At 38.5% G+C, this 23,544-nt stretch overlaps 1 protein-coding gene across 4 annotated transcripts in view; it reads left to right on the top strand.

Moving 5' to 3' along the window:
* ZNF521 (zinc finger protein 521) overlaps positions 1-23,544 on the top strand; it is a 270,028-nt gene that overhangs the window by 9,815 nt on the left and 236,669 nt on the right. For all 4 annotated transcript variants that reach the window (XM_016195911.2, XM_087819017.1, XM_087819018.1 and 1 more), the window contains one exon: positions 19,113-19,292. Coding sequence is in view for 3 of the 4 variants with exons in the window: in XM_087819017.1 (XP_087675143.1) it covers positions 19,113-19,292 (180 nt within the window). In the remaining variant the exon portion in view is untranslated. The remainder of the gene's footprint in view (positions 1-19,112; positions 19,293-23,544) is intronic.

Below are 23,544 nucleotides of genomic sequence, written 5' to 3'. Positions count from 1 at the left end.
TGCTGTCTGCACTTTTTGGCAAGCCACTTACCCTCTGTTCTCTAAGATTAGGATTTCCTCTCTGTTAAATGAAGGAGGCTCATTTCATTATTTAACAAGATTTTTTTCTTTCTTTCAATGCTTATTTTGCCTCAGGCGCTGGGCTAAGTTCTGAGAATTCAGTTGAGAATCACACAGACATTGTCTTGCTCTTAGGAAGCTTATGGTCTAGAAAACTGGATGAGATTTTAAATATCTTCCATTGCTTTTTAATTTGGTGAAGGAAGCAATGCTAGTGGGGAGGAGGTACATGTAAATGGTATATTCGCTTTTCAACAAGTTGAGTGAATTAAAGTTAGAGAAAGTGAGTTTCAAAAACATTTCGACACCAAAACTTCGATGAGCTATACTTTTTAAGAATGGTGATCTGTGTTTTCTCTTATAATTAAAAGGTAAATACACTTGAACTGAAACCACTAAATACAATATGTGGAATATTTGTTTTCAACCCTTTTGGATTTAGGTCATTGATTTTTCAGTATCTCTTACCCCTCCTGAAGGATCTGTGTAACAGTTTTGAAAGTTAACTGACATTAAAGTTAATTTTTAAAAAATTTCAAAGAATTGATGGCATCCTGTAAGATAATTGGAGTTTCTTGGAGCACGTGTATGATGGTGATGATATTTAAAAACTGCCAAACTGAACTTAAGGTCAGAATCCCTGCTTTATAAAGTTGAAATGAAAAAAGTCACAAAGGAATTCCTTCTATTAAATATTCAGGAATAGGACACTAAGGAATGAAACAAGCTGGTATTGAAAAGCCCATAGGGCAAGCTTGATGAGTTTTACCCTGGGTGATAGGCGAATGCTTTGAAACAAACTTCTACAGAATCGTAGATCTGAAGCCTAAGACATTTTAGGGATAATGAATATTGTCTTGATGGTTTTCATGTTCAAAGATGTGAATGCAGAATGAATGGTGGTGTGCAGTGTAACTGGCTGAAGAAAAAGATGATCAGTATGAAATCCCTCTTGCCTCCTCTGAAATCATGTGACATCATTATAGCAAATTTTTTTAATATTCAAAATAAAACCATTACAAGATAATAGCACCATTTTATAGCTCCTGTTAAATGTAACTGTTTTTTTATACTTGCTGATTTGCATATTTAAAACCCAGTATGAGTGTGATGGACTGGCTGACCTCTGGGGTGGCCTCTGAACTCGTTTGCGTGTGTGTTCCTCAGGCCAGGAGAGTGCTTAGCCAGGTGTCTGACTTAAACTAAGTGCTCAGGAAACTTTTGTGGAACCAAAATCACTTTATTTCTTATGAAATGAAGGACTTCTGAGTTCCTTCTATCACTAACATTGTAGAATTGTCATGTTGAGAAATTGTAATTCTTACAAGTTGATCAATAATTCATATTAATGGGGCAGGCATGCTTTTTAAATTATGAACTTGATTGAGTTGTAGCTGATGGAACAAAATCAAACAACAGAGATTAGATAGTCTTACGTTTCACTATGATTTCTTGTCCACAGCTAATAAAGAACTAATAATTTAGGGAGCTAATATAGACGGACACATGTATTACACGAAGCCATTCTCAGGGCCTTTATAAGGAATATGACTCTATCCAAGTCCTGGAATTTCCATGGAGCAGTTTGCAGCTTCTAGATCAGAGCCCTTGGGCCAGTGACCACTTCACTTCACTAGGGGTTTGCCCTGTCTCACCGGGAGCAGCCCTAACAGCAGCAGCTGCTATGCAGTAGAAATCATGTGTCTGTGTGAGTGTGTGACCAAATCTGTTTGCCTGGGTCTCAGGTGGATGTTTGCCGTGGGATGCACGTGAACCTGCAGGAGTACACATGTTTGAGCCAAGGTCAGAGTGTGCTGCTTTAAGGACAGCATTTTAATTTAGCCTGACTTATGTTGGCTAGTCATCTTCAGTTCATGTTCATCCATTTGTCCAAATGCTGGGACCATTTTCATACGGCAGCATGTCCCAAACCTTTAATGATTTTCACGCTTCACTTTGAACCTGCTCTAGGTTTAGATTGTGGATTCTCAAGCCTGTTTTATATAATAACAAAGGCTTAAATATTGTTTGCATCTCTTTTCTTTTTTTAAAAAATATATCTTTATTGATTTCAGAGAGAGGAAAGGAGAGGGAGAGAGAGAGAGATAGAAACATCAATGATGAGAGTCACTGATCCGCTGCCTCCTGCACACCCCCGACTGGGGACTGGGGACCGAGCTGGCAACCCGGGCATGTGCCCTGACTGGGAATTGAACCCCGATCGCCTGGATCCTAGGTCGATGCTCAACTACCGAGCCACGCCCAGCCGGGCTGTTTGCATCTCTTAAGACTCATTTCACATCTCCTGTGAGGCTTTTTCTGACCCACCTGAGTTAAAATGACTCTTTTTAAAAAACATTTCCTCTATACCTCACATATCATAGGAACTCTGGTGCTAAGTTGATTTTCGGGTTTGTAAACCCTTTGAGAACGGGGTTCTGTGTTTCTTTTCTTTGAATCCCCATAACCTAAAACTAGGTAGTAAACAAATGAATATGCAGATATACCATCAAGTATGTTAATTCCGTCATTTGTTTAATCAACAGATGTTGACTGCAGATCTACCATTTGCCAGCCCAGGAGTGCTAGGAGTTGGGGGTGCTATGGAGATAGATATGGTTGATGTTCTTGTACAACCAAGCAGTGGAAACATATTAAATGAACAATTAAGTGGATGCTAGTAATTCACAACCATGTGAAGGGGAAGCTCTGGGTGTTACTAGACCATCTCACAGATGTGAATATATCACATGTATCAATGAGGTTAGGGAAGGATCCTAGAGGAAGCACTTTCAAAACGAATCTGAGGTTTAATATGTTTTTTAATGATACCTATTAAACATGGTCATTCATTCTACAGGAATTTTTATTGAGCATCAATTATGTGTCAGGTGCTAAAGATACACTAAGGAACAAGTTAGACCCGGTTGCTCATGGGTTCAATGGAGCTAACAATCTATGAGACATATTTAGATGATTCTTTGTGTCCCTCATAATGTTGTTTAATTCCAGACTGCACTTAGTTTTGCAACAGTAGTATACTTTCAATTCATGCAAATAGTATCTCTTTTCTATTATTTGCACACTGCTAACTTGTATACAAGTCCTGGCTGTCCTTTGTTCATGGGCCTTGTTTTCCCACTCTTAAGTACTCTACTATAACTAATTCCATTCAGTTTTTCATCACTTAGATCTATTTATTGTTCCAAATATCTGGATTTATTCTGATTCTTATAGTGCTAGATAACACACTCTGGTATCATAAGACAATTGGACAACTCTCCTTTCCATTTCACTCCTAGATAATCTAGGAAAATATATACAAATCATTTAGTAATGTGTTTCTGCTTAGGATCTTTGCAAAGTCTTAGCAAAATTTTGCCATTATGGAGCTTAGTAAATACTAGAATATGACAGTTCATCAACAATCCTTTAGTATGTTCTGTAATCTAAAAGTTAAATAAAAAAGCTGTAGAAGATAATAAAAACAGTAATCTACGTACTAGCGCTTTTCTCTTTTTCATTTTTTAACTCACATGTTCTAGACATTTTCTCTTGTCTCTACTCCTGGTGGTATTATTTACGAAGTCCCAAAAAGTAGTTTATGAGAGGATGTTTAAAGTTACACGTATCCAGTCTTGACCACCATCCATATAATTCTCCAAGCCAAGTCTGAGGGAGATGCGTCCATACCCTGGACAGGCTAACAATGTCCTTCCCGCTGCTCTGAGACCTGTTCCACAGTTACTTAGAGGGTTAGGATTCAAGTGGTCATGTCCTCAGGAGTGGACTGGACCATTCTTAGAGGGCAGTGTATATGTATATGGATATCTTGTATGCCTTCTTTTCCCCCAAATGGGAGCTCTCCACACTGCCCTCCCTAAGTATATTTCCTGGAAATCTCTCTTCATCGATATTTAGGACCTTTCCTTTATTTTATCAGCTCTATACTCCGTGTGTGGGGGTTCTGTCACTTATTTAACCCTTCCCCCACTGGGGCCCATCAGGTTGTTTCTGTTTATTGACTTGCTTGTTTGTTTTTTACTATTTACAAATGTCTCTTCAAGAAGCACACACATGTCCTTGCTGATATGTGTGCTTAGATACATGGGGTAAATTCCTAAAAATGAAATTGTTTGGGTGAAGGGAACATGCATTTAACATTGGTACTACTCCGCAGAGGTAGTGCCAGTTCTCGCTGCTGTTAACAGCAGGGTTAGAGAGTGACTGCATTTAAATACCTTATCTTAACTAATGTGTCTTGGGAAACAAACTGGTACTTCACTGACATTTTAATTAACATTTCTACAATTATGAGTATCTTTTCATGTGTGTATATACCATTTATATTTATTTTCTGTGAATTGCCCTTTTATTTCCTTGCTTCTTTTGTCTTTTGGTTTGAAAGAACAGCTCATGTTATTAAGAAATTAGTCCTTTGTCTGACTTATGTGTTGCACATATTTCCCTTAGTTTGTCTTTTGTCTTTGTGGGTGGGAATTTTTTTTTCTCCTCTGGCCATTGAGAAGTTAAAAAATTTTTATTTTCAGTTTTGTCAGTGCTTTCTCTAATAGATTTTGTGTCTGACATAGAAAGCTTGCCCCCTGCCCCCCCAATCATTCTTTTAGTTCTGTCTTCCCCATTACACTGGCTACGATGCTTTATCTGCCCCCGTTCACCCTGTGTCCCCAGCACCTAAGTGTAGTTCTGGAAATATAGTAGTTACTTAGCAAACATTTAATAAATGGGGTCAATAGAGTATGGTGGTTAAGAGGTTGGGTGTTAAACTAGTCTGTCTAGGTTGGAATTCTAATCTGGTTGACTTTGGGGAAATTATTATCACAATTTCTGTAACTGTGAGAGTGATAGTACCTAATTCATAAGGTTGCCGTGAGAATTATGAGTTAATTCATGTAAGCTCTTAGAATTGTATCTGACAGACAAGAAGTACTTAGAATATGTTTCTAACTCTTACTCTCAAAGGTTTTCTCACTTTTGTGGGGAAATTCTTTATTCCCGGCGATACAATTCCTTTCTATTCCAGAAAATTCCTTTTTGCTGTGGTTGAGGAGTGGAGATTTCTGGGCACCTGGGTGTTTGGACGCAGCCCTTTCAGGGGCCTGTTTTGGGTGGGTTCCTTGCAGATGTCTTTACTGGGTTCAGTCTGCCATGGACAGCCCCTTCACATTGGCAAGAGTAGCGTTTCATTCCAAGCTCCTCTGCACTTTGCCAATATAGAGAGAGTTCTGAAAGAAAAATTCCTGCAGAAATTCCAATTAAAAGATAATGGAAATATAAAGTGGAGCTAATTAATTTTAGAGCCTCTGTCATCTTTTTGGTAAGTCAGGTCTGTGTCTTTGAGTTCTTTGCAGAAGGGCCATGCTAATTTGCAAAGGTAGGCTAATTGTTCTTGGGAGAGGAACTGGAGACAAATAACTCACATATCATTATGAAGGTTTAATCATAGTAGATTTATTAATAATCCTTAAATTAAAAAGGTAAATCTGGGCTTGGGTTTACAAAGGAATTAGCCGAACAAGGGGATGATTTCCTACATCACCATGCTCATCAGTGAATTTATCCAGAAGCATTTTCTTTTAGGCTTCAGCGAGGAATGTCGTGGTGTCTGGAAGCACGTGTGAGTACAGAGTGTGAAGATGGAGCGAGAATATAGGAACGTGCCTGCTGACTGGCTCTTAACTCCTAGTCTGTGTCCGGCTGTGTCTGGCCCCTGTTGTAATTTCATGTGAAACCTCATTGGGGGCATATTGTCTGAGATTTCTTTCCTCTTAATTTCTTCCCTTCTTTTCTGCAGTAAATCCTAAATGCTCAGTTTGTTTTATTTTTACTTCCCCTTGCCTCCCTTCCCTTGCTCATTCAGTCACCAGTCCTACTCTCTGTGTTTAGTTCATGAAATAACCTGGTCCCCACTCCCAGATTGCCAAGCTCCGCTGTCCCTCTGGGCTTTAGAAACCCGGCTCTGTCATTGCCCGCTGGTTGACCTCAGCACTCATTTGTCTGGCGATACTCTGTGTAGACACTACCATCTCTTTTTATTTTAACTATGTTGTAACTGTCATAAAGTTATCTTTCTATACGGACAAAGTCTGAAACCTTAATATATCCAATCAGATGACTTTCAAATAGCCATTTATACTTTCCCCTTCAACCTTAATGCTAAATGAAGTGAAAGAGATAGTAATGAAAATTGGAGTGGAGAGAGTCAGGAGGATTGTGTGAGGCCACTTTTAATGAGTGGAATAGCCTTAAATGATAGTAAGTGACAAAGGAAATTCCGCTTCAATATAATTTAAGATAGATATTCTAGAAAACACTTTAGAAAGGGTAGATTGAGCTCGGGTGGTAGTTTCCTTTCCTGACAGGTCACCTATAGCCGGGACTGGAAGTCTTGTTAAGGGGGCACAGCAAGGTGCATTGTTCCCAGGGGGGCAAGGACACTAGAGTCCCAGCTATCCTGTCATCTCCAGGAGGCAAAGAGCTTTAGTGCTGTGTCCCTAGTTGCACTGTGACTTTGTAGCAGAACAGGGAGGAGAGTCTCAGGCCCTTGATTTCTGGTTTTAGGACTGGCCTTTCGCGGCTGTCCACATTCTGAACTCTGGAAGGAAAGTGACTTTCCCCTCCCCCCTCAGACTCTTTACAGAAGCCTTGGACCCACTGCTGTGTGAGAATCCCTTATTCTCTGTGTTTTAGCTGTCGGAGTCTCAGGTTTTGGTCCTATCTGCACAATCAGCATGTCCCAGGGAGCTGACCCGAGGGACTCGGTGGACCTGTGTTTGAATCCTGCATGCTATTGAGCCTCTCTCTAAGCCTCGGTTTTCTTACCAATAACATGGTAAGAATCTACTTCACACAACTGATTTATTAAGTAGCAAATGTGAGAGGCTTCACAGGTATCTGCTCTTAGGAGGTTACTAACTAGTAACAGCTTTTCATTTCGGAGGAACTTCATGGGGATGCTGAGGAAACAGGCACATTTTGTCCTGTCTGTCTGTCCCTCTTCTGCAAGTCCTGAGGGGTGACACAGTTCTGTAGCTGCCTTGCCTCTTTGTGGAGAGCAGAATATCGTCCCCCTTCTGGAGACAGCCTAAGAGGAGTGGTGTGAGTTTTTATACCCAACTCTTAGTGACCGTTCTCTACAATTAAGGCTGGTGTAATGGAGCTAGAGAAGAGGTGAGCTCGCTCTTTATGTTAAATGTTTCCAAAGATACTGTGTATCTGTTTCTTTTGACTTTAAGAGAATCTTGTGGTTAGTCATTATTCCCATTTTATAGATGAAGAAACTGAGGCACAGACACTGCGCTCATGGCTAGAGCAGAAAAGGAATATAGACTCTGTTGGTCTGGTGGTGGACGTGGGGGCCAGGGTGGAGGAGGTCAATGGGGGGGAAAAGGGGACATCTGTGATACTTTCATCAATAAAGATATATAAAAAGAAAACGAGCAGTCGTGAATTTCATAATTTTCAAATGAAAGAAGCCAGGGCCAATCTTAAACCAAATCAAGAGGTGGAAATAATTAATCTTCTGGCCACCGTATCTCTTCTCTGGTGTTGAAGCATTTAGATCTCAATTCCCTCCCCTGGCCTACTTCCCCCCCCCCCTTCAAGTTACTTCCATAAGAAAAAATATGACATGGTATTAGTTAAACCTGAGAGAGAATTGAAAGCTGTGGAAACCTGACAAATCCCAGACTGTTTGATTAAAGGCTTTGGCTTCTGCTAAAAGAATCACATGCCTTGGAAAGCTGATCTGGAAGGTGCTTTAGAGGAGGTGATTGTGGGGTGCTGGAGTGAGGGATCCAGGAGTGCTTTCCCATCGCTGATGGAGCCTCAGTGGAAATACCTACTTACAGAGGTTGAGTAGACCTTTCAAAGGTCTTCCTCTGGATGTTCTCACTCAAAGGCCAGATTTACTAGGGTGGAGCCCACCAGTTCTGTTATAGGAAAAAGTGAGTGGTGGTTGCACCTACAAAATTATAGCAATGGGTCTGACTTCAGTTGAAGAGGCTCCTGGTAATGTCATATTGGCTGTTTTAAATATACTGTGGGGAGATGCTGTGGAAAAACAAATTCATATTTCCCACTGGCAGGTTACCATCCTGAAGCAATGCCTGTTTTCTTTCTTTTGAAATGGGCCACTTTTTCATACAAATTTTCTTCGTTGCTGTGAGGAGGTGGGCACATCTGTTGGGGATGGGTTGACCCCTGAACTGGTAGAATATTGATGCCATCTGTGGATGGAATTGGGTACGACCTGTCACCACTCCCCCTAAACATGACTCCAGTTTTGACGTCTTATAGACAGTACTTCAGAGATGGCACATACTTTTTTTTGGCTAAGTATAAAATTAAAAAAGGTTGGATTCTTAAAAGTTATAAGCAAAGGTAGAGTTGACTAGATTAATTTCCTTATTATTTCTTTAAAAAAACAGGATGAGATCTGGCCCTTTCTGACTCACTATCTGAGAACATGCCCTTCCTTCACCTATATTCACTGACAATTATATTTCTCTCTCTATCTGTATATATGTATATATATGTTTCTGCTTATTAAGTCACATGGTGCAAAAGGAAAATGATTAATAAGTAGAGGTGTTTATTAGTCTTTCTCCTCTATGTGTGATTGATTTAGCTGATTTTACTTTATACATATTTATAGGTTATCTGATAATAAATCATCACTTAAAGTCTGTTTATATGTAACATATATACTATAAAAATATTTAATATATGCTCACCCTATCTTGACAAGTCAGGATTGAAACAATATAAGTGGGAACATATTCCCACAAATGACTATTAATTTATAGTTACTAAGATAATGGCATACACGTCGACTTTCAGTTCTATCTGGGTAGCTCTGTAAATTGTGTATTGATTATGCTAATGGCACTGGTGTCTTTATTACTGGTCTGCAGATACATGCAGATTAAATGCACTTTGGGAAGGTGGTCCTTCTGTAGGAAAAGTGCATTTTGAAAGTCTGGTGTTTGGAGAGATTAAGTTAAAACTAAAGAGAAACATTAAACTCATGGAAACTTAAGGAATTGTTGTGTTCCAGGAAATGAAAAGTGCAGTTAAAAAGTTAAAAATGATGCTCTTACATTTTCTTTGTTTCACATTCCTTCAGGAAAGTGTTGCTGAAATGGTATTAAATCAATAATGATTTATTTTTATGGTTTATATTTGGTTGTGTGGCTTTTCTTGTTTTGTTTATCAGGCTGAAGGAACCTTAGACATTTAAGGTTGCATGCATTTTAAAATTTATTAGCCCAACTAGAGGAGAACAAAATGAATTTTTTCCAATTATACATAAATTTTCTTGTATTTTGTAATAGCTCATAAATCACAGCCTCACGCTTTGCTCTGATCTTTCACTATACAAACATGTACCTTATTTTATAGGTTTTTCCTCCCTCCCCTTTTGCTGAGCCATTATGTTACCAAAGCAGTTATTTAGAAACCACTTTCTTACCTTCCTCAATGGGATCACGTCTTAGAAATGTGGGCCTTCCACTTGTGTGCCAGGTAGGAAAGAAAAGAAAAAAAAAATCTTTAAAAAATTTGTTTTCAAGTTATTTTTCACTTTATTTAAATAACAGTTTGATTCCTCATTTGTTTGCGAGCCAGTTGGAGCTGATGAAGGGTAAAAAGCAAAAAGCAAAAGTTTTTTTATGTTTCTGGGTGACACGATTCCATTTAGACAAATTTGGTTGTCCCTGCATTTCAAATATATCTTTAAAATTAAGAAGAGGAACTTCCCAAATTAAAAATAAGAGAAGTCACTAATCAAGAGAGTTGAGTGATAATATTGGACTGATTTTTGTGAATGAGATTGAATTTTAACTTCTAAAAATGTAAAGACACAAAGATGAGAGTACTGTTAAATTTGCAGCAAGCAAATGTTTCTTGTTCAAAACAAAGCACTTTCTCCCTAAGCTGTGTTTTAGTAATTGTTAAGATAGTTAACTCTAAGTGTCCAATTCAGAAATATTGTTACAAGTGGATTGGTGTTATCCAAAGTAGCTGAAGTAGTAACAGTTGGTAAAAGTATCAGCAAGTAGGATGTCTGGAGTACAAAGGCTTGGCTTTTTTGCCCCAGATCTTCTTTTGCTGGGATGGAATAATGATATAGTAGCTATACTACTATAGCTGTGGCTTATTGCATTTAAAGAGAAAATAGCGAGACCCTTTCCCAAACATTCAAATTCCTAAATACTAAATACTAAGTTTAAATATGTTTCATTTATTATTGCAGTTGTTCTAGAAGTGTTTTTCACTATATCTGGTTATTATGTGCTAAAGACTACATGTAAATGCTTTTAAATAAAAATTTGTCTTTCTCCAAAGTGCATGTTTAGCAATTTAAAAATCACTTTGCTGTAGAGAAATTAGTACTTGTATATCTGGATGTTAAAAATATTTTTTCACAATATTTTCCTTATATAAAATGGAAAAAAGGGTTTGTGAGACTTGGTTTAAGATTAAGCAGAGGGATATGGAAATTGGCTTTGTTTGTTTTGCAGGGAGTTAGGGACCATCCAAGATTCAGATGTGTCAGCAGTGCCTTCACAGTTAACCAGCAGTTTTGGACATGAAGGCATCCAGGGTAGTTAGTTAGAAGAGAGAGAAGTCTCAAATACAGCAATCAGAAAGTTGTGTGCCAAAAGGTCTCCCCAAACAAAACAGTTCAGAACAGCAAATGAAAAAAGACATTGGGTAGTTCACTGTAGATCCTTCACTTAGAAAAATCTTTGGTAGGATAATTTTTAGGTTAGGTGATTGTGAGTTTCTATACCCATTTTAGTCTTCTTCCCATCTAATATTTGTCCTGTTGATTTGTCATCATTCTCTGCAGTTTCTTACTCTATTTTCTTCCACAAAAGGCTCTAATCTTTAATGTAAATGTTTTAATATATTTATTTGGGTTTTATATTATTAAAAGTTGTGGTCTAGTGTTAATACTTTGTGCTGTGAAAAGGATTGTGAACTGCATGTAGAATCATGTCAGTAAAAATTAATGGTTAATGCTTTTTTAAAAAGATGGAATTAAAAGAGAGTAGAATCAATATCTGTTTTTTGTTTTTAGTCAGATTTTGCATTTCTTTTTCCTTGTTTTTGTTTGTGTTTGAAATATGACTAAAATCAAAGGACTCTTGTCAGAAGTCTCCTGAGTCCCAAGAATTGTCTTCGGGGCCCTTCTAAATCTCTTGTACTAGATTAAAAATTTACCTGGTGGAATTGTGTACTTCTGCCCATTCTTTCTCCAGCTTGGCTTTATTGGGATTATGGTTAAAGACAAAATCTGGATGTGAAAATAATGACAAAAGTGTCATTAGCTTTAATTAATACACCTGTTTAAAACCAAGACAACAAGTTCATCTCTAGGAATGGCTCCGCCCTCCTTGAAGCCTGGCAGCCAGTGCTTCCAGGTCGGGTCTCTTGCTACACCATCCTCTCAGTTACCAATGGGACATCTTTCTAGAATGTAAACACTATCACTCACTATCACTCGCTCTCGTTCAGTGGCTTGTCCTAGCACTGAGGTTAACATTTGAACAGAACACAGTCGTTCTTTCATATCTAACTGCTTTTCCAGCCTGGCCCTGCCACTACTCCCCTTCCTTTCTGTGCAGTGCTCCTCATTTGAACAGCATAGAACTTGTGACTCCTGGAAGGCGTCGTGCTGTTTTATGTATCTGGGCCTGTACACGTTTCCTCTGTGTGGAGAACCATTTTCTACTTGTCCTCAACTGCTGTCCATCTTTAACACTTAGCCCGAGCTTATCTTCAATAAAGTTTTCCCGCTCTGCCCCATCTGACTTCAGTACCCCTTGTCTGTGGGTTCCTGCATCTGAGTATGTATCCTGCCCTCTGCAGTCAGTGATTTACTCATCTCTCTCCCTCTGCGCCGGTGCTTGCCAGCCCTTCTCATGTTGTGCGTGGCATATGCAAAACATGAAAAGTTTTGAATGGCACACTTGGGTAAATGGGGAGGCAACAGGGCTGCAGTTTCCAGGCACCCCAAACTGTATCTGGACACTTCGAGGGCTGAAAGAGGTCAGTCTCCTTTAACACCTGAACCTACTTTTGACCGGCCAGTTGAGAACGTTTGCTGCAGCGGAGTGGTAGACCAGTGGCTTTCAACCAGTGTGCCACATGCAGTACTTGACTAGTCAGGGGCACTGACCTCTTCATTAGATTGTCAAAGAAAAAAAATGACAACAGCCAACACAACAGTAGTCATCCCATGTGAATGCCTTGTCTTAAATCATAATATATAGGTCATATAATAGAGTGGCACCTCGTTGGTCACACCACATATTAAGGTTGCATCTGATTGGTTAATTCTTGGTACCAAAGTCTCTTTTTTTAATTAAAAAAAAAAGTCACTTTGGAGCAAAAAGGGTAGATAATTAGTATTTTTTTTTTTTTTGTAAATCAAAATTATACCAACTTTTTTTTGTCAGATTGACTATATATAGACATCTTTCTATATCTGCCTGCCTGCCTATCTCTATCTATCTATCTATCTATCTATCTATCTATCTATCTATCTATCTATCTATCTATCTATCTATCATCTATCTATCTATCATCTATCTATCTATCTATCTATCTATCTATCTATCATCTATCTATCTATCTATCTATCTATCTATCTATCTATCTATCTATCTATCTATCATCTATCATCATCTATCTATCATCATCTATTTGGTGTGCCACAGAATTTTATTGATTAGTTTATGTGTGCCATGAGATGAAAAAGGTTGAAAATTGCTGGTCGTAGACTTTCCATCTCCAGGGCCTTAGCCAAGTGCCTGTTACTGCATAGGCGCTTAGTAAAGGTTTGTTTACTGAAGCTGTGGCTAGGCAGCCATAGTAATTCAGTTGGAAGGTTAAATGACCTTATGGCAGGAATATGTTTATAAATTATGCTTTATATGAAAGTTGGAATGCTTTCTTCTAAATTTCATGTTACAGATAAAGAGGGACAAAGTAGTAGAAGAAATTTGGGTTCTGATTGGACAAAGAGAAACTATTTGGTTCTAAAATGTGTGTGTGCATGTATATGTGTGTGTGTGAGTGTATGTGTGTGTGAGAGAGAGAGAGAGACTCTCCCAAGGCTAATCTCTTGCCTTCCACTCATTTCATTGCAGGTAGCAGAGTGGTAATGAACTCACGTTGGCCTGTCCTCCTTGATAACAGTGCATCTGTGACATTTCTCTCTGGTTGTCAAGGACCGTGATAGACCGGTAGAACAAATAAGCAGAACCACAGACATTCTAAACTTCAGCAGTGTGGTTTTGTTTAATACAGAGATAATTCTTTCTGCCTGAGGAGATTTTATAGACAAAGGAAAGAACAAGTACGTGAAAAGGGTTTGGGTCCCTCCCCCCCCTTGAAACAGTTTAATGACTTTCAGAGAATAGGCTGGCTAGAGAATAAAAATCGGAGAAAAAGTAAAAAGAGCTCGTTTTTTATCTGACCGCATGAGCTCTTTGGACCTTTGGGTCCAGCCAGGTCCCTGCCTGGCATGGCTGCCTCTGTCCTGCCCACGTTTGGGATGCTAATCCGTAGCCACCCCACCTCCTTAGCCATCCCCCCAGTCGCTTTTGTTTTTGTTTTGTCTGTTTGTTTACCTTTTCTTGATAGTGGGGAAAAAAACGAAGCAGCAGAGCAGCCGGCGGTGTGGGCCAGACGGCTGCACAGTCTGGCAGTGCTGCATTCCTTCATTAGAGCCCGCTTGCCATTTTATAACAGTGCGCGATTTATTTCCCCTAAATCTGTTTTCATCTTAGGGGATTTCAAGTTAGAATGCACATCCAGAGCCCAGAAAGCACAATATAATGATCCCGCCCTTTGGTTTTTGAAAACTAGGAAGGCTTTGTGCTCCTTGTTAACTCTTTGTAGCCTGAAGGTAACTTTTCCCTTGTTCTTAGAAAGTATGAAATGAAGTCAGCGAGTGTGATTTGAACACACTTACAGGGGAGGAGTGGTTTTACACATGGTTTGCTCTAAACAGATAGCATCTGGTTGTCTTTTGAGGCACAGGACTTTTCAGTAAGTCAGCCTACCCCAGAAGGCTAGTTGTGTGTACACATATGAACTTGACAAACAACATTAGACAATTAATAGTTGTTTGACAAAAGATTATTGTTAACCTGAGTTGCATCGTTTATAGTGATTTGGGCAAGGGGAGGATTTGAGATTAGAACGTATTTGTTTAAATTATCTGTTTACTTACTTATTATAGAGTTCCTGAAAATAAGACACTGAGTTTTAATGCTCTCTTTATTTTCAGAAGCTATCCTTTTAAGAAAGAACTTAGCAGCTTTCTAAAGTATCAGAAACATTGTATTTGTACTAGTCCACTAGTCATGTAACCTTGCGCCCATTTTTCCTTGAACATTTATTTTCTATAGTTTTAGGCAATTAAGATCTGGGAGGTCATGGTCATCACAATGAAGGCAAGACTTGTTTTTGCTTTTTTTAAGGCAGTATGAATTTTTTTTAGTTGGTAGTTTCTTGAACTTAACTGGCACTGTGGGGGTGAATTTTACATTGAGTAATTAATGCCATGGTTGTTTAATGTGGTGAAAAGCTGCCTATGACCAGAGAACAAACTGTTAGGAAATGGTCCAGTTTTAACTTTGTGTGTGTGTGTGTGTGTGTGTGTGTGTGTGTGTAAGTGTAAGAGGAGTATTTTGGGTTCATTCATCTCTTGCCAATCTTAGTTGTTAAGTAATCTTCTTGCATTCATATTTACATCATCCTCAGAATCTTGTGTGTCTGCTACTCTCATAAAAACTGACTCTGGTTTTTAAGGTAGGGCTTCAGGCTTGAAACGAACCAGGAAAAGCCTCATTTATATCTCCTGCAAGAAGGACAGAGGGCCTGCACTGTGTACTGGCTGCCAGAAGTTTTTATAGTAATACTTTGTATCTAGGCTCTGGCTCTTACCATTAAATGTGCTTTTTATAAAGTACCAAGTTATAAATGTAGTGCAGCTACGGCATATTAATCTTACTGCAGAGATTTAATGAGGCAGTTGTTTTGCGATGGACACTATTGGGAGCAGAGAGCGACAGAGTTTTACTTTACCACTGAGCTGCAGAAATATTCCTTGCCTGGTAATAATTATAACCACATGATCTCTGAGTTTTTCTTTCTTTTGCCAGTGCTTTTCCATGCAAAAGTGGCTTGGAAGGAGGTCCATTTGTAGGCAGTGAAATGGATTGGAAATTGGGCTGTTTTCTCAATGGTTTGACATTTTCGCTTTGATCAGGCATGGGATCCTTGTTGCACAAGGAGAAATATGTAAGATGAGTTTCAAGAATACAGATAGTCTTTGCCAGTCCACTGAGATGGCTTTTAGATATTCATTACTTTTACTTGACTTTTATATAGGTTATAAAAAGTAAATGTGGTGAAACCTCATTTTTACATGGACAGAATAGAATTTCTGCTGGTTGGCCTTAAACTGATCCCACACTTGAAATTAATTGAAGTCCAGGGTTTATGGCCTCCAACACTTTTAAGCCAGTGCAATTTTTCATTTTCCCCAAAGTTGTAATTTTATTAAACCAAGTTATAGCAGTAACAACCCTTACGAAGAGGAGGATGAGAAGAAGAGAACCACCTGCCAGAAAACACAATAAGGAGAAAATCAGACTTCCTTTAAATTTCCATTTATAAGTAATGTCAACAAAATTGGAAACAGAAAGCTGCCCTTCATTTTTTGTAATAATAATTGTTTCTTTGTTCCAAAATAAGCCTTTTATCCAGGTCAGGACACTATAAATCCAGTGTTTCATAGCACCCTTTTGAAGGGATCAGTGGGAAAGCTGGTTGTGCAGGTGAGATCATTGTGATGGATGTAACATGTTCGGGGGCATCCTTTAGGGCAAAGGACAGAGAGCGGGGCCTGCAGCGACAATGGGGTTTGTAGTCCCCAGGCAGGCCGGTATGTGGATATTTAAAAGTATTGCCCTTTGGGTGAGTTTATAGCACAACAATAGAGTTGCAAGAACAATTGTTCTTGCAGTGGTGTTGGGGGCAGGGCAGTACTTACAGGCATGGACCTTGTATTTATAACCCCTTAGGTTGAAGCCAGAGGTTTGAATGGCTAGCAGAGTAATACAATTATTTTTTATGATTGGATCTCAAAGGACTTTATAAAAACTACATAACTAAGGCCATGTGCAATTATTGAAGTGCAGCCACCTGTGGGAAAGAAATGGTTGACAGTGTAAGCTTTCTAGAATCTTCCTACATCAGCTGACATTAGGAACAGAAACCCGGAACAGAAATAAACACATCTTTTGAATGGGCGAGCAAGAGTTCTTCAGGAAAGTGGAGACTGAAAAAAAAATCTCTTATAAGGAGAGAGGCTGAGATTCCAGCACTCATTACGCGAGGCATCACAGGCTATAATCGCACCCACCCCCCAGAGGGTCCCTCTTAAGTGGTGACCTAAAAACAAATTCGCCAGTTGGCTGGAGCATGCATCCTAAAGTTGCAGCAGAAGTGAATAAGCTTGACTGACTGCAGTCCCCAAAGGGTTCTATCTGTAAATGCAGAAGTGGAAACAAAAACATTTTTTATTAGTGTTAAAATGACCCTCATTTTAATAACTAGCCACGGTGTGAGAAGCATGGACTGGAGTTGTTCTTAAGCTTTTAAGAGCTAAAGCATCATGTGTGCCTTCCTATTTGTTTGATGTTTTTGATATTAGATTCGTGTAAAGTGTCTATATTCTTGAATAATAAGGAAGGCCGGTTTTTATCATTTTTCTCTGCATACTACTTAAAGTATTCCTAGTGTGTCCTTATTTAAAAACAAATAGGCCTGCAAACTTGATGTGCAGCATTTAAATAATGGTATAAAAATTCAGACCTAGCGCCTGAATTTCCCTGAGTGCTGTCAGTTTTATGAGAAACTGGAAACTCATACTAAACAACCAAGAATATTCAGTGTGTGCATGTTGCCTTCCGACAAGTATTTAATGGTGTGGGGGCCAATTTGCCATAACGGACAGTTATTTATTTTCCGTAATCACTCTCAAATTTGGTAGTATTTTACCACTTGGTTATAGTTCGAGATCTTTGAACCATTACCCATTTGTTGCATCTGTAGCTGGAGATGAAACATTTGAAACCAGCAAAGTCAAATGCGGTGGATCATATAGAGTGTCAATTTTGGAAAATGTAGATGTGTAAGATGCCTTTTAATTTGGAGGTACCTGGTCTGTTCCTGTTTACAGAAAAAATACCAGCAAAGGACTTTTTATGTACGCTTTTTTCTTTTCCTCCTTTACCTTCTCATCATCGCTAAATAATATTTACTAAGCACTCACCTGGACATGATGCTGTGCTGGGCGAAGTACAAGATAAACGAAAAAGATCCCGTGATTACTCCCCCGGGAATAAGCAGTCTAAACCCCAGTATGTTGAAATGGGCACTGTGTAGACTGTTGAGATAATAATTTTCCAGATGGCAAATCAACCCAAATTACCAATTTACTTAAACACTACGTTCTTTTTTTAAAACAAACAAAACAAACAATACTACTTGCTCTTTGAGATAGGAATCCTGCTTTTGTTCATCAACCCAGGAGATTATTATATATGTTGAATGTAAGTTGATTTTGGCAAAGGTGAATCATTTGCAGAGTGGTGATATAGTTAAGTTTATTGCAGATATGAAGAAAGCCTTTGGAACAACTGCCAGCAAAAAGGGAACATAGTTACTTGTAGAAGGAAGGTTTGTAGAAGCCTGTTACATGCAAGACAGCAGAGAGCACTTTCATGAGACACTGACTTTTCTAAGAAATCTGGGCTAATTTTGTTTCTGTGAATTCTTGATTACACATTTCACATATTTCTCCTCCCATATCAAAAAAGTTTGACTGCAGATAATGCATTACATATTTCTTAGGTATTTTGGTACAAGTCTTTTGTAATATTTCATTAACTACTCTATTTTGAGACATAGTTTATTTCTGACTTTGGAGGAATTTTTGCTGTTAGAAATTAATGTCTTATAAGTTATGTCATAGATTATCTTAATAACCCAACCCGTAAAGAGGCATATTCTCTCTCTCCCACCTTCCCCCACCTTTGCTTTTCTGCCCAGAGGAGCAGTGGCACCATGAAGTTTGAGGGCACTTCTCTGAAATAAGTCAAAGGACAACATAAAGAATCAAAAAATATTTTAAGTAGTTATTGAGCTTTAACTGAAAACATTACTTGTGTTCTACTCTCTTTTCCCCATTGCTATGTATATAGCATTACTTAGGATTAGGATGGAACTATTTTTAGTTTTCCCATTATTTAGCTTTTGATGTTAATAGAGCCAACTCAAATTGTTGACTTGGATATAAGTTACAATTGTTCTTTGGATATTTGGTTTCATTTTTTTGCTGATTTTAAAAACAGGCGACATATACTTACAGTTGAATTTGTGTTTGTAAGAATGTTTTGCTGTGTAGTAGAGCTTGTTTCGCTCTCGCTGTCTAGCAAATAATGGGGTAACTGTGTGTTTTGACCAGTTTATAAGTAAAGGTCAATTTCGTGCCTATGGTAATTAGCTTAGCTTATTCTAGACTTTTGGCTAATTCTGGTAATTTCCCGTGAAAGAGTATATTTAGCAGAAAAGGAATTCATTCTCAAGCACAGTGTTTTCTTTTTCCTTTCCACTGGAGACTGTTTAATTTTAAAAGTGATTTATCTCTTTTTTTTAAAAGCAAGACCCCCTAAAAGGCTAAGGGTAGCAAATTATTTGAAAGAGGAGATGGGGAAAAGGCTGCATGGTGGAGGAGAAAAGGAGAACTTCCCAGTCATCATGAACTGAAAAATTCTAGGGAAGACTCACTTTTGATTTTTCTGTCATAAAATCTGCACGAAAGCCGTCCCATTGCAGCTTCCAGGAAAATTGTGTTTCTGTTTTGGGGAGCAAGAAGATTAAATGTTACTTTAAAAGAACCTGTCTTTAAACCTTATACTTACAGTCTTGGTATTTTTTTTCAGACCCCAACTGTAAACTTGAAGACAAGACTGAAGATGGGGAGGCACTAGACTGTAAGAAGAGGCCGGAAGACGGAGAGGAGCTGGAGGACGAGGCCGTGCACAGCTGCGATAGCTGCCTGCAGGTGTTCGAGTCACTGAGCGACATCACCGAACACAAGATTAATCAATGTCAGCTGACAGGTAAACAACACTTATCCCTTCTTGTCTGCTCATACTGTTCTATTTCTGATTTTTTCAGTTTGTTCCTTTTTTCCCCCCTCTTCCAATGATTTTACTCCTACACTTGAATACCTAGGTAAGTCTGGAAGTGCTTTAGAAAGAATTCCAAGAGGGTAGCAAACTCAGTGTCACAGGTCTTAGATTTTGAACTGTATCTAGATTTTTATAGCTAATGAGTATGGTTTTCTTTTTTTTTTTTTTTTAAATCCTCACCTGAGGATATTTTCTCCATTGACTTTTAGAGAGAGTGGAAGGGAGGGGGAGAGAGAGAGAAACATCGATGTGAGGGAGACACATCAGTTGGTTGCCTCCTGCAGGAGCCCTGACCAGGGCTGGGGATCCATCCTGCAACCGAGGTACATGCCTTTGACCAGGAATCGAACCCATGACCCTCTGGTTTGCAGGCTGATGCTCTTAACCACTGAGCCAAACTGGCCAGGGCAGTTCCTAGTTTCCATTTAAAAAAAAAATTACAGTGATGTCATCGAGGTGCTAGCATTCGGTAACTAAAATAAAGTTTAAAAATACTTTCTAAATTATTTTTTCAAAGAAAGTTAGCATTCATTAGTTTATTTTAGTTTACATGTTATCCTCTTAAGGGAGCTGTCCCTGATCAATCTCAGCCTGAGTTCGGTGCCTTTCTGTGTCCCCGTAGTCAGATGCTTATTCTTGAATATTGCAGTTTGAACTGTGTCTCCCTCATTCGACTGAAAGCTCATGGATGGCAAGAACTGTGTCTCATTTATCACTGTACCCTCCGAGCCTTTGGCCCACAGTAGGTACTCACCCAGGCACAGGAGTTATTCTGCTCTAGAGTTCATGGGAAGAATTAGATTTAAAATGACATGAAGTGTGACATGTTCAGTTGAACCATTGGAGAAAACGAAAACTCAGTTTATCAGATTTCTACTCTCTTTAAAAATATATCCTACAAGAAAGTGCTATATGAGGCTAGGTAGGTTATTTAAAGATAATTTTTTAGATTCATGTCATTTCTCTCCTACTGTTTGAAACTGATGCTGCTCCTATATGTGCTTATGGTGTGTGTGTGTGTTTGTAGATCTCTTCCTCTCTATTTTCCCAGCACAAATTTTTCTTCTGTTAACCATGTGTAGGAAATGTATTTACTAGACAAGGTGGTTCTCCAACTGTTTTCCACAGAATATTGATATTTGTGTAAGATTTTAATAGGTGTTCCATTTTAACCAGATTTCCTGACACAGATTATTGTGGAAATGTTGGATTAAGTCCAGTTTAATAGGCTTCTTTATTAAAGTGCACTGTGGCTCTTTAAGAAGGGATTACAGTGAGTAAGTTTATTAAGCCAGAGAATCTTCTTTCTTTCAGAAAACCCATTAGCATTTTTGGAACATAAGTATGAGAATTGATTAAGCTTATATAAACATTGGCTATGTACATATTTTTTTGTGTTTTTTTGGTAACTTATTTTGATACAATTCCAAATTTATAGAAATTTGCAAAAATAATACATGTAATTCCCTTAATGCCATTTACCTGCTTGCCAATTATTTATATTTTACTCCATTTGTTTTGTCATTCATTGTCTCTCGCTCTCATCAATATGGGCTGCAGATATCACACTCTTCTAAATATACTTTGTGTATTTCCTAGGAACAAATATATTCTTTTACATGACCACAGCACACTTACTGAAATCAGGATGGAAAACACTTACCATAGAATACTATTTTCTAACCCCCAATCAATATTTAAATTTCAGCAGTTATTACAATAATGTCCTTTAGAGCTATGTATTTTTCTCATGTAGGACAAGGAACACGCATAACATTTAATTGTCATGTCTCTTGTTTCCTTTCACTTGGGATGACCTCTTAGTCTTTGTTTCTTGATGAGTACTTGCCAGCTCCTTAGAGAATGCTCATCTGTATTTGGGTTTGTTTGTTGACCTGTGACTACATTCAGGTTCTATACGTCCACGGCAGGAACACCACCAAAGTGATGCTGTGCCCTTCTCAGTGCTTTAGATCAGGAAGAATGTGATGGTGATTTTCCCCAAGTTGATGATGATAACACTGCATGCTTGTTTAAGGTGGTATTCACCAACTTTCTCTACTGTAAAGTTACTATTTTCCCTTTGGAAACAATAAGCAGTTTGTGGGAAAATACTTTGACACTATGTAAAGACCCCACCCTCATAAAATATCCTTTTTAACTCCATGTATTTTATATTTATTAGTTGGCCTTTTGTTATAGTATCCTTTTAAAAAATATATATATATTTGTATTGATTTCAGGGAGAGGAAGGGGGGGGAGAAAGGGAGAGAGAGAGAAATATCAATGATGAGAGTCATTGATTGGCTGCCTCTTACACGCCCCCTGTTGGGGATCGTGTCTGTACTCTTTGGTGTCCGGCTTCTTATGTTCAGAATGTCTGTAAGATTCATTCATATTTTGTATTTTTTTTGTTGCTGAGTAGTATTCCACTGTATGAATATACCACAATTTGTTTTTGATTCTTCTGGTAGATATTTTGGTTATTTTTAGTTTTTGGTTATTATGAATAAAGTTGTTGAGAACCTTTCTATATAGATCTTTTTGTGGATATATGTTTTATTTCTCTTGAGGCAGGAATAGAAATGTTGGGTTATGGGTGTAGGGTGGGGTAGGTGAATATTAACTGTAAGTTTTAACTGTATGAAAACATTTAACTGTGTGAAAACTTCTGAACCTTTTACACTCCTACCAGCAATGTCTGAGCATTCCAGTTGTGCATCCTTTGTAACCTCTGTGTTTTCGGTTTTTTTAGTTTTGGCATTCTTTTGGGTGTGTATAGGTATTCTTTGTGGACTTATTTACACTTTCTAGCTCACATATACTTAATTGACTTCATTTAATGCATTTCTTTTCAGAATGCATCATTTTTGGAAAATCCCACTAAGTGTAGGCAGTTAGTATGATTCTGTTTTCAGTGGAATAGCTTGTGCTGTAAAGGAAGCTTTATTGATGTAGAATCAACACTAACATTAGGTTAAAGACATGGGGACTTGGCTGACATGGCCAGTATATGCTGTACTCACAAGAAGTCTTACCTAAGGTAAGAGGGCCTTATGTCTCATGTGAAAGGTTGGCTTTCAATTCAATCAGCTAAAAAAAAAGAACAAAAAAAGTCAACTTCTACTTAGTGTTTACTTATTATTGAGTTTGTGCCATACAGTTATCCTTATTTTCAGCTCTATGAAATAGAATAGAAGCAAAAAACATTATTCCTTGACAACTTTATATATTATACAATATCTATTTCTTTATATACTATACAACTTTAGTATCACTGCAGAATATGCTGGATTTTCAGCACATGGTATGGTGAAGATAGTATTTATGGGTTAAATATTGTTTTCAAAAATAAAAAAGACAAGCTCTAATAAAATGTTTGGTTTATTTTGATCTTAAACTTTGTGAAAGGAGGGAATCTAGTCTTTGTTCACATATCACATTTGAATCAAAGGTTGGAAACAGAGGCTTATTTGTATCTTAACGACACACACTTCAGGAAGGGTGAACCTGAGGGGCCTTGGTCCTGTTTATTGTTGTATGCGATGATTTCTTGCAGAGGGTGGTAGATGGTTGAGGAAAAGCAGGAGTGGGGGATCAGGGAGAGAGCAAAAGAAGTAGAAACAACCAGAATCGTTCACATTTGTGGAAGGTGTTAAAGTTGAAACTTGAATTGGCTCAGGGTCTAATCTGGAAAAGATTAAAGGCTTTGGGAGCATTTTAATTAAAAGAGAAACATGATACTTGCACCTTCTTCCTTGGTTGTGGCCTTTCAATGTAAGTTAGGTCTGCCTCTCCCAAGTTTTGTTTTCCTGCTGCTTGAGTTAACTCTGTGCGGGTGGGTTTTCTTCTTCTTTCTTCCTTCTCTCTTCTTCCTTGTCCTCTTCCTCTCCCCTTCCCTCTTCCTCTTCCTCTCCCCTTCCCTCTTCCTTCTTCCTCTCCCCCTTCCTCTTCCTCTTCTCCTTCCTCTCCTCTTCTTTTTCCTCCTTCCTCCTTCTTCCTTCCTCTCCCTCTCCCCCCTTTTCTCTTCCTCCTCCTTTCCCCTTCTATTCTTCCTCTTCCTCTTCCTCTCCTCTCCCTCTCCCTCTTCCTCTTCTTCTTCCTCTTCCTCTCCCCCTCTCCTCTTCTTCTCCCCCTTCTCTTCTTCCTCTTTCTCTTCCCCTTCCTCTCTTCCTCTCCC

Source organism: Miniopterus natalensis, chromosome 7 (assembly GCF_054644295.1).
Source record: "Miniopterus natalensis isolate mMinNat1 chromosome 7, mMinNat1.hap1, whole genome shotgun sequence".
NCBI classification, from domain to species: Eukaryota; Metazoa; Chordata; class Mammalia; order Chiroptera; family Miniopteridae; genus Miniopterus; species Miniopterus natalensis.
Note: the sequence above shows the minus strand (reverse complement) of the source record. Positions and strands in the feature narration are given on the sequence as shown.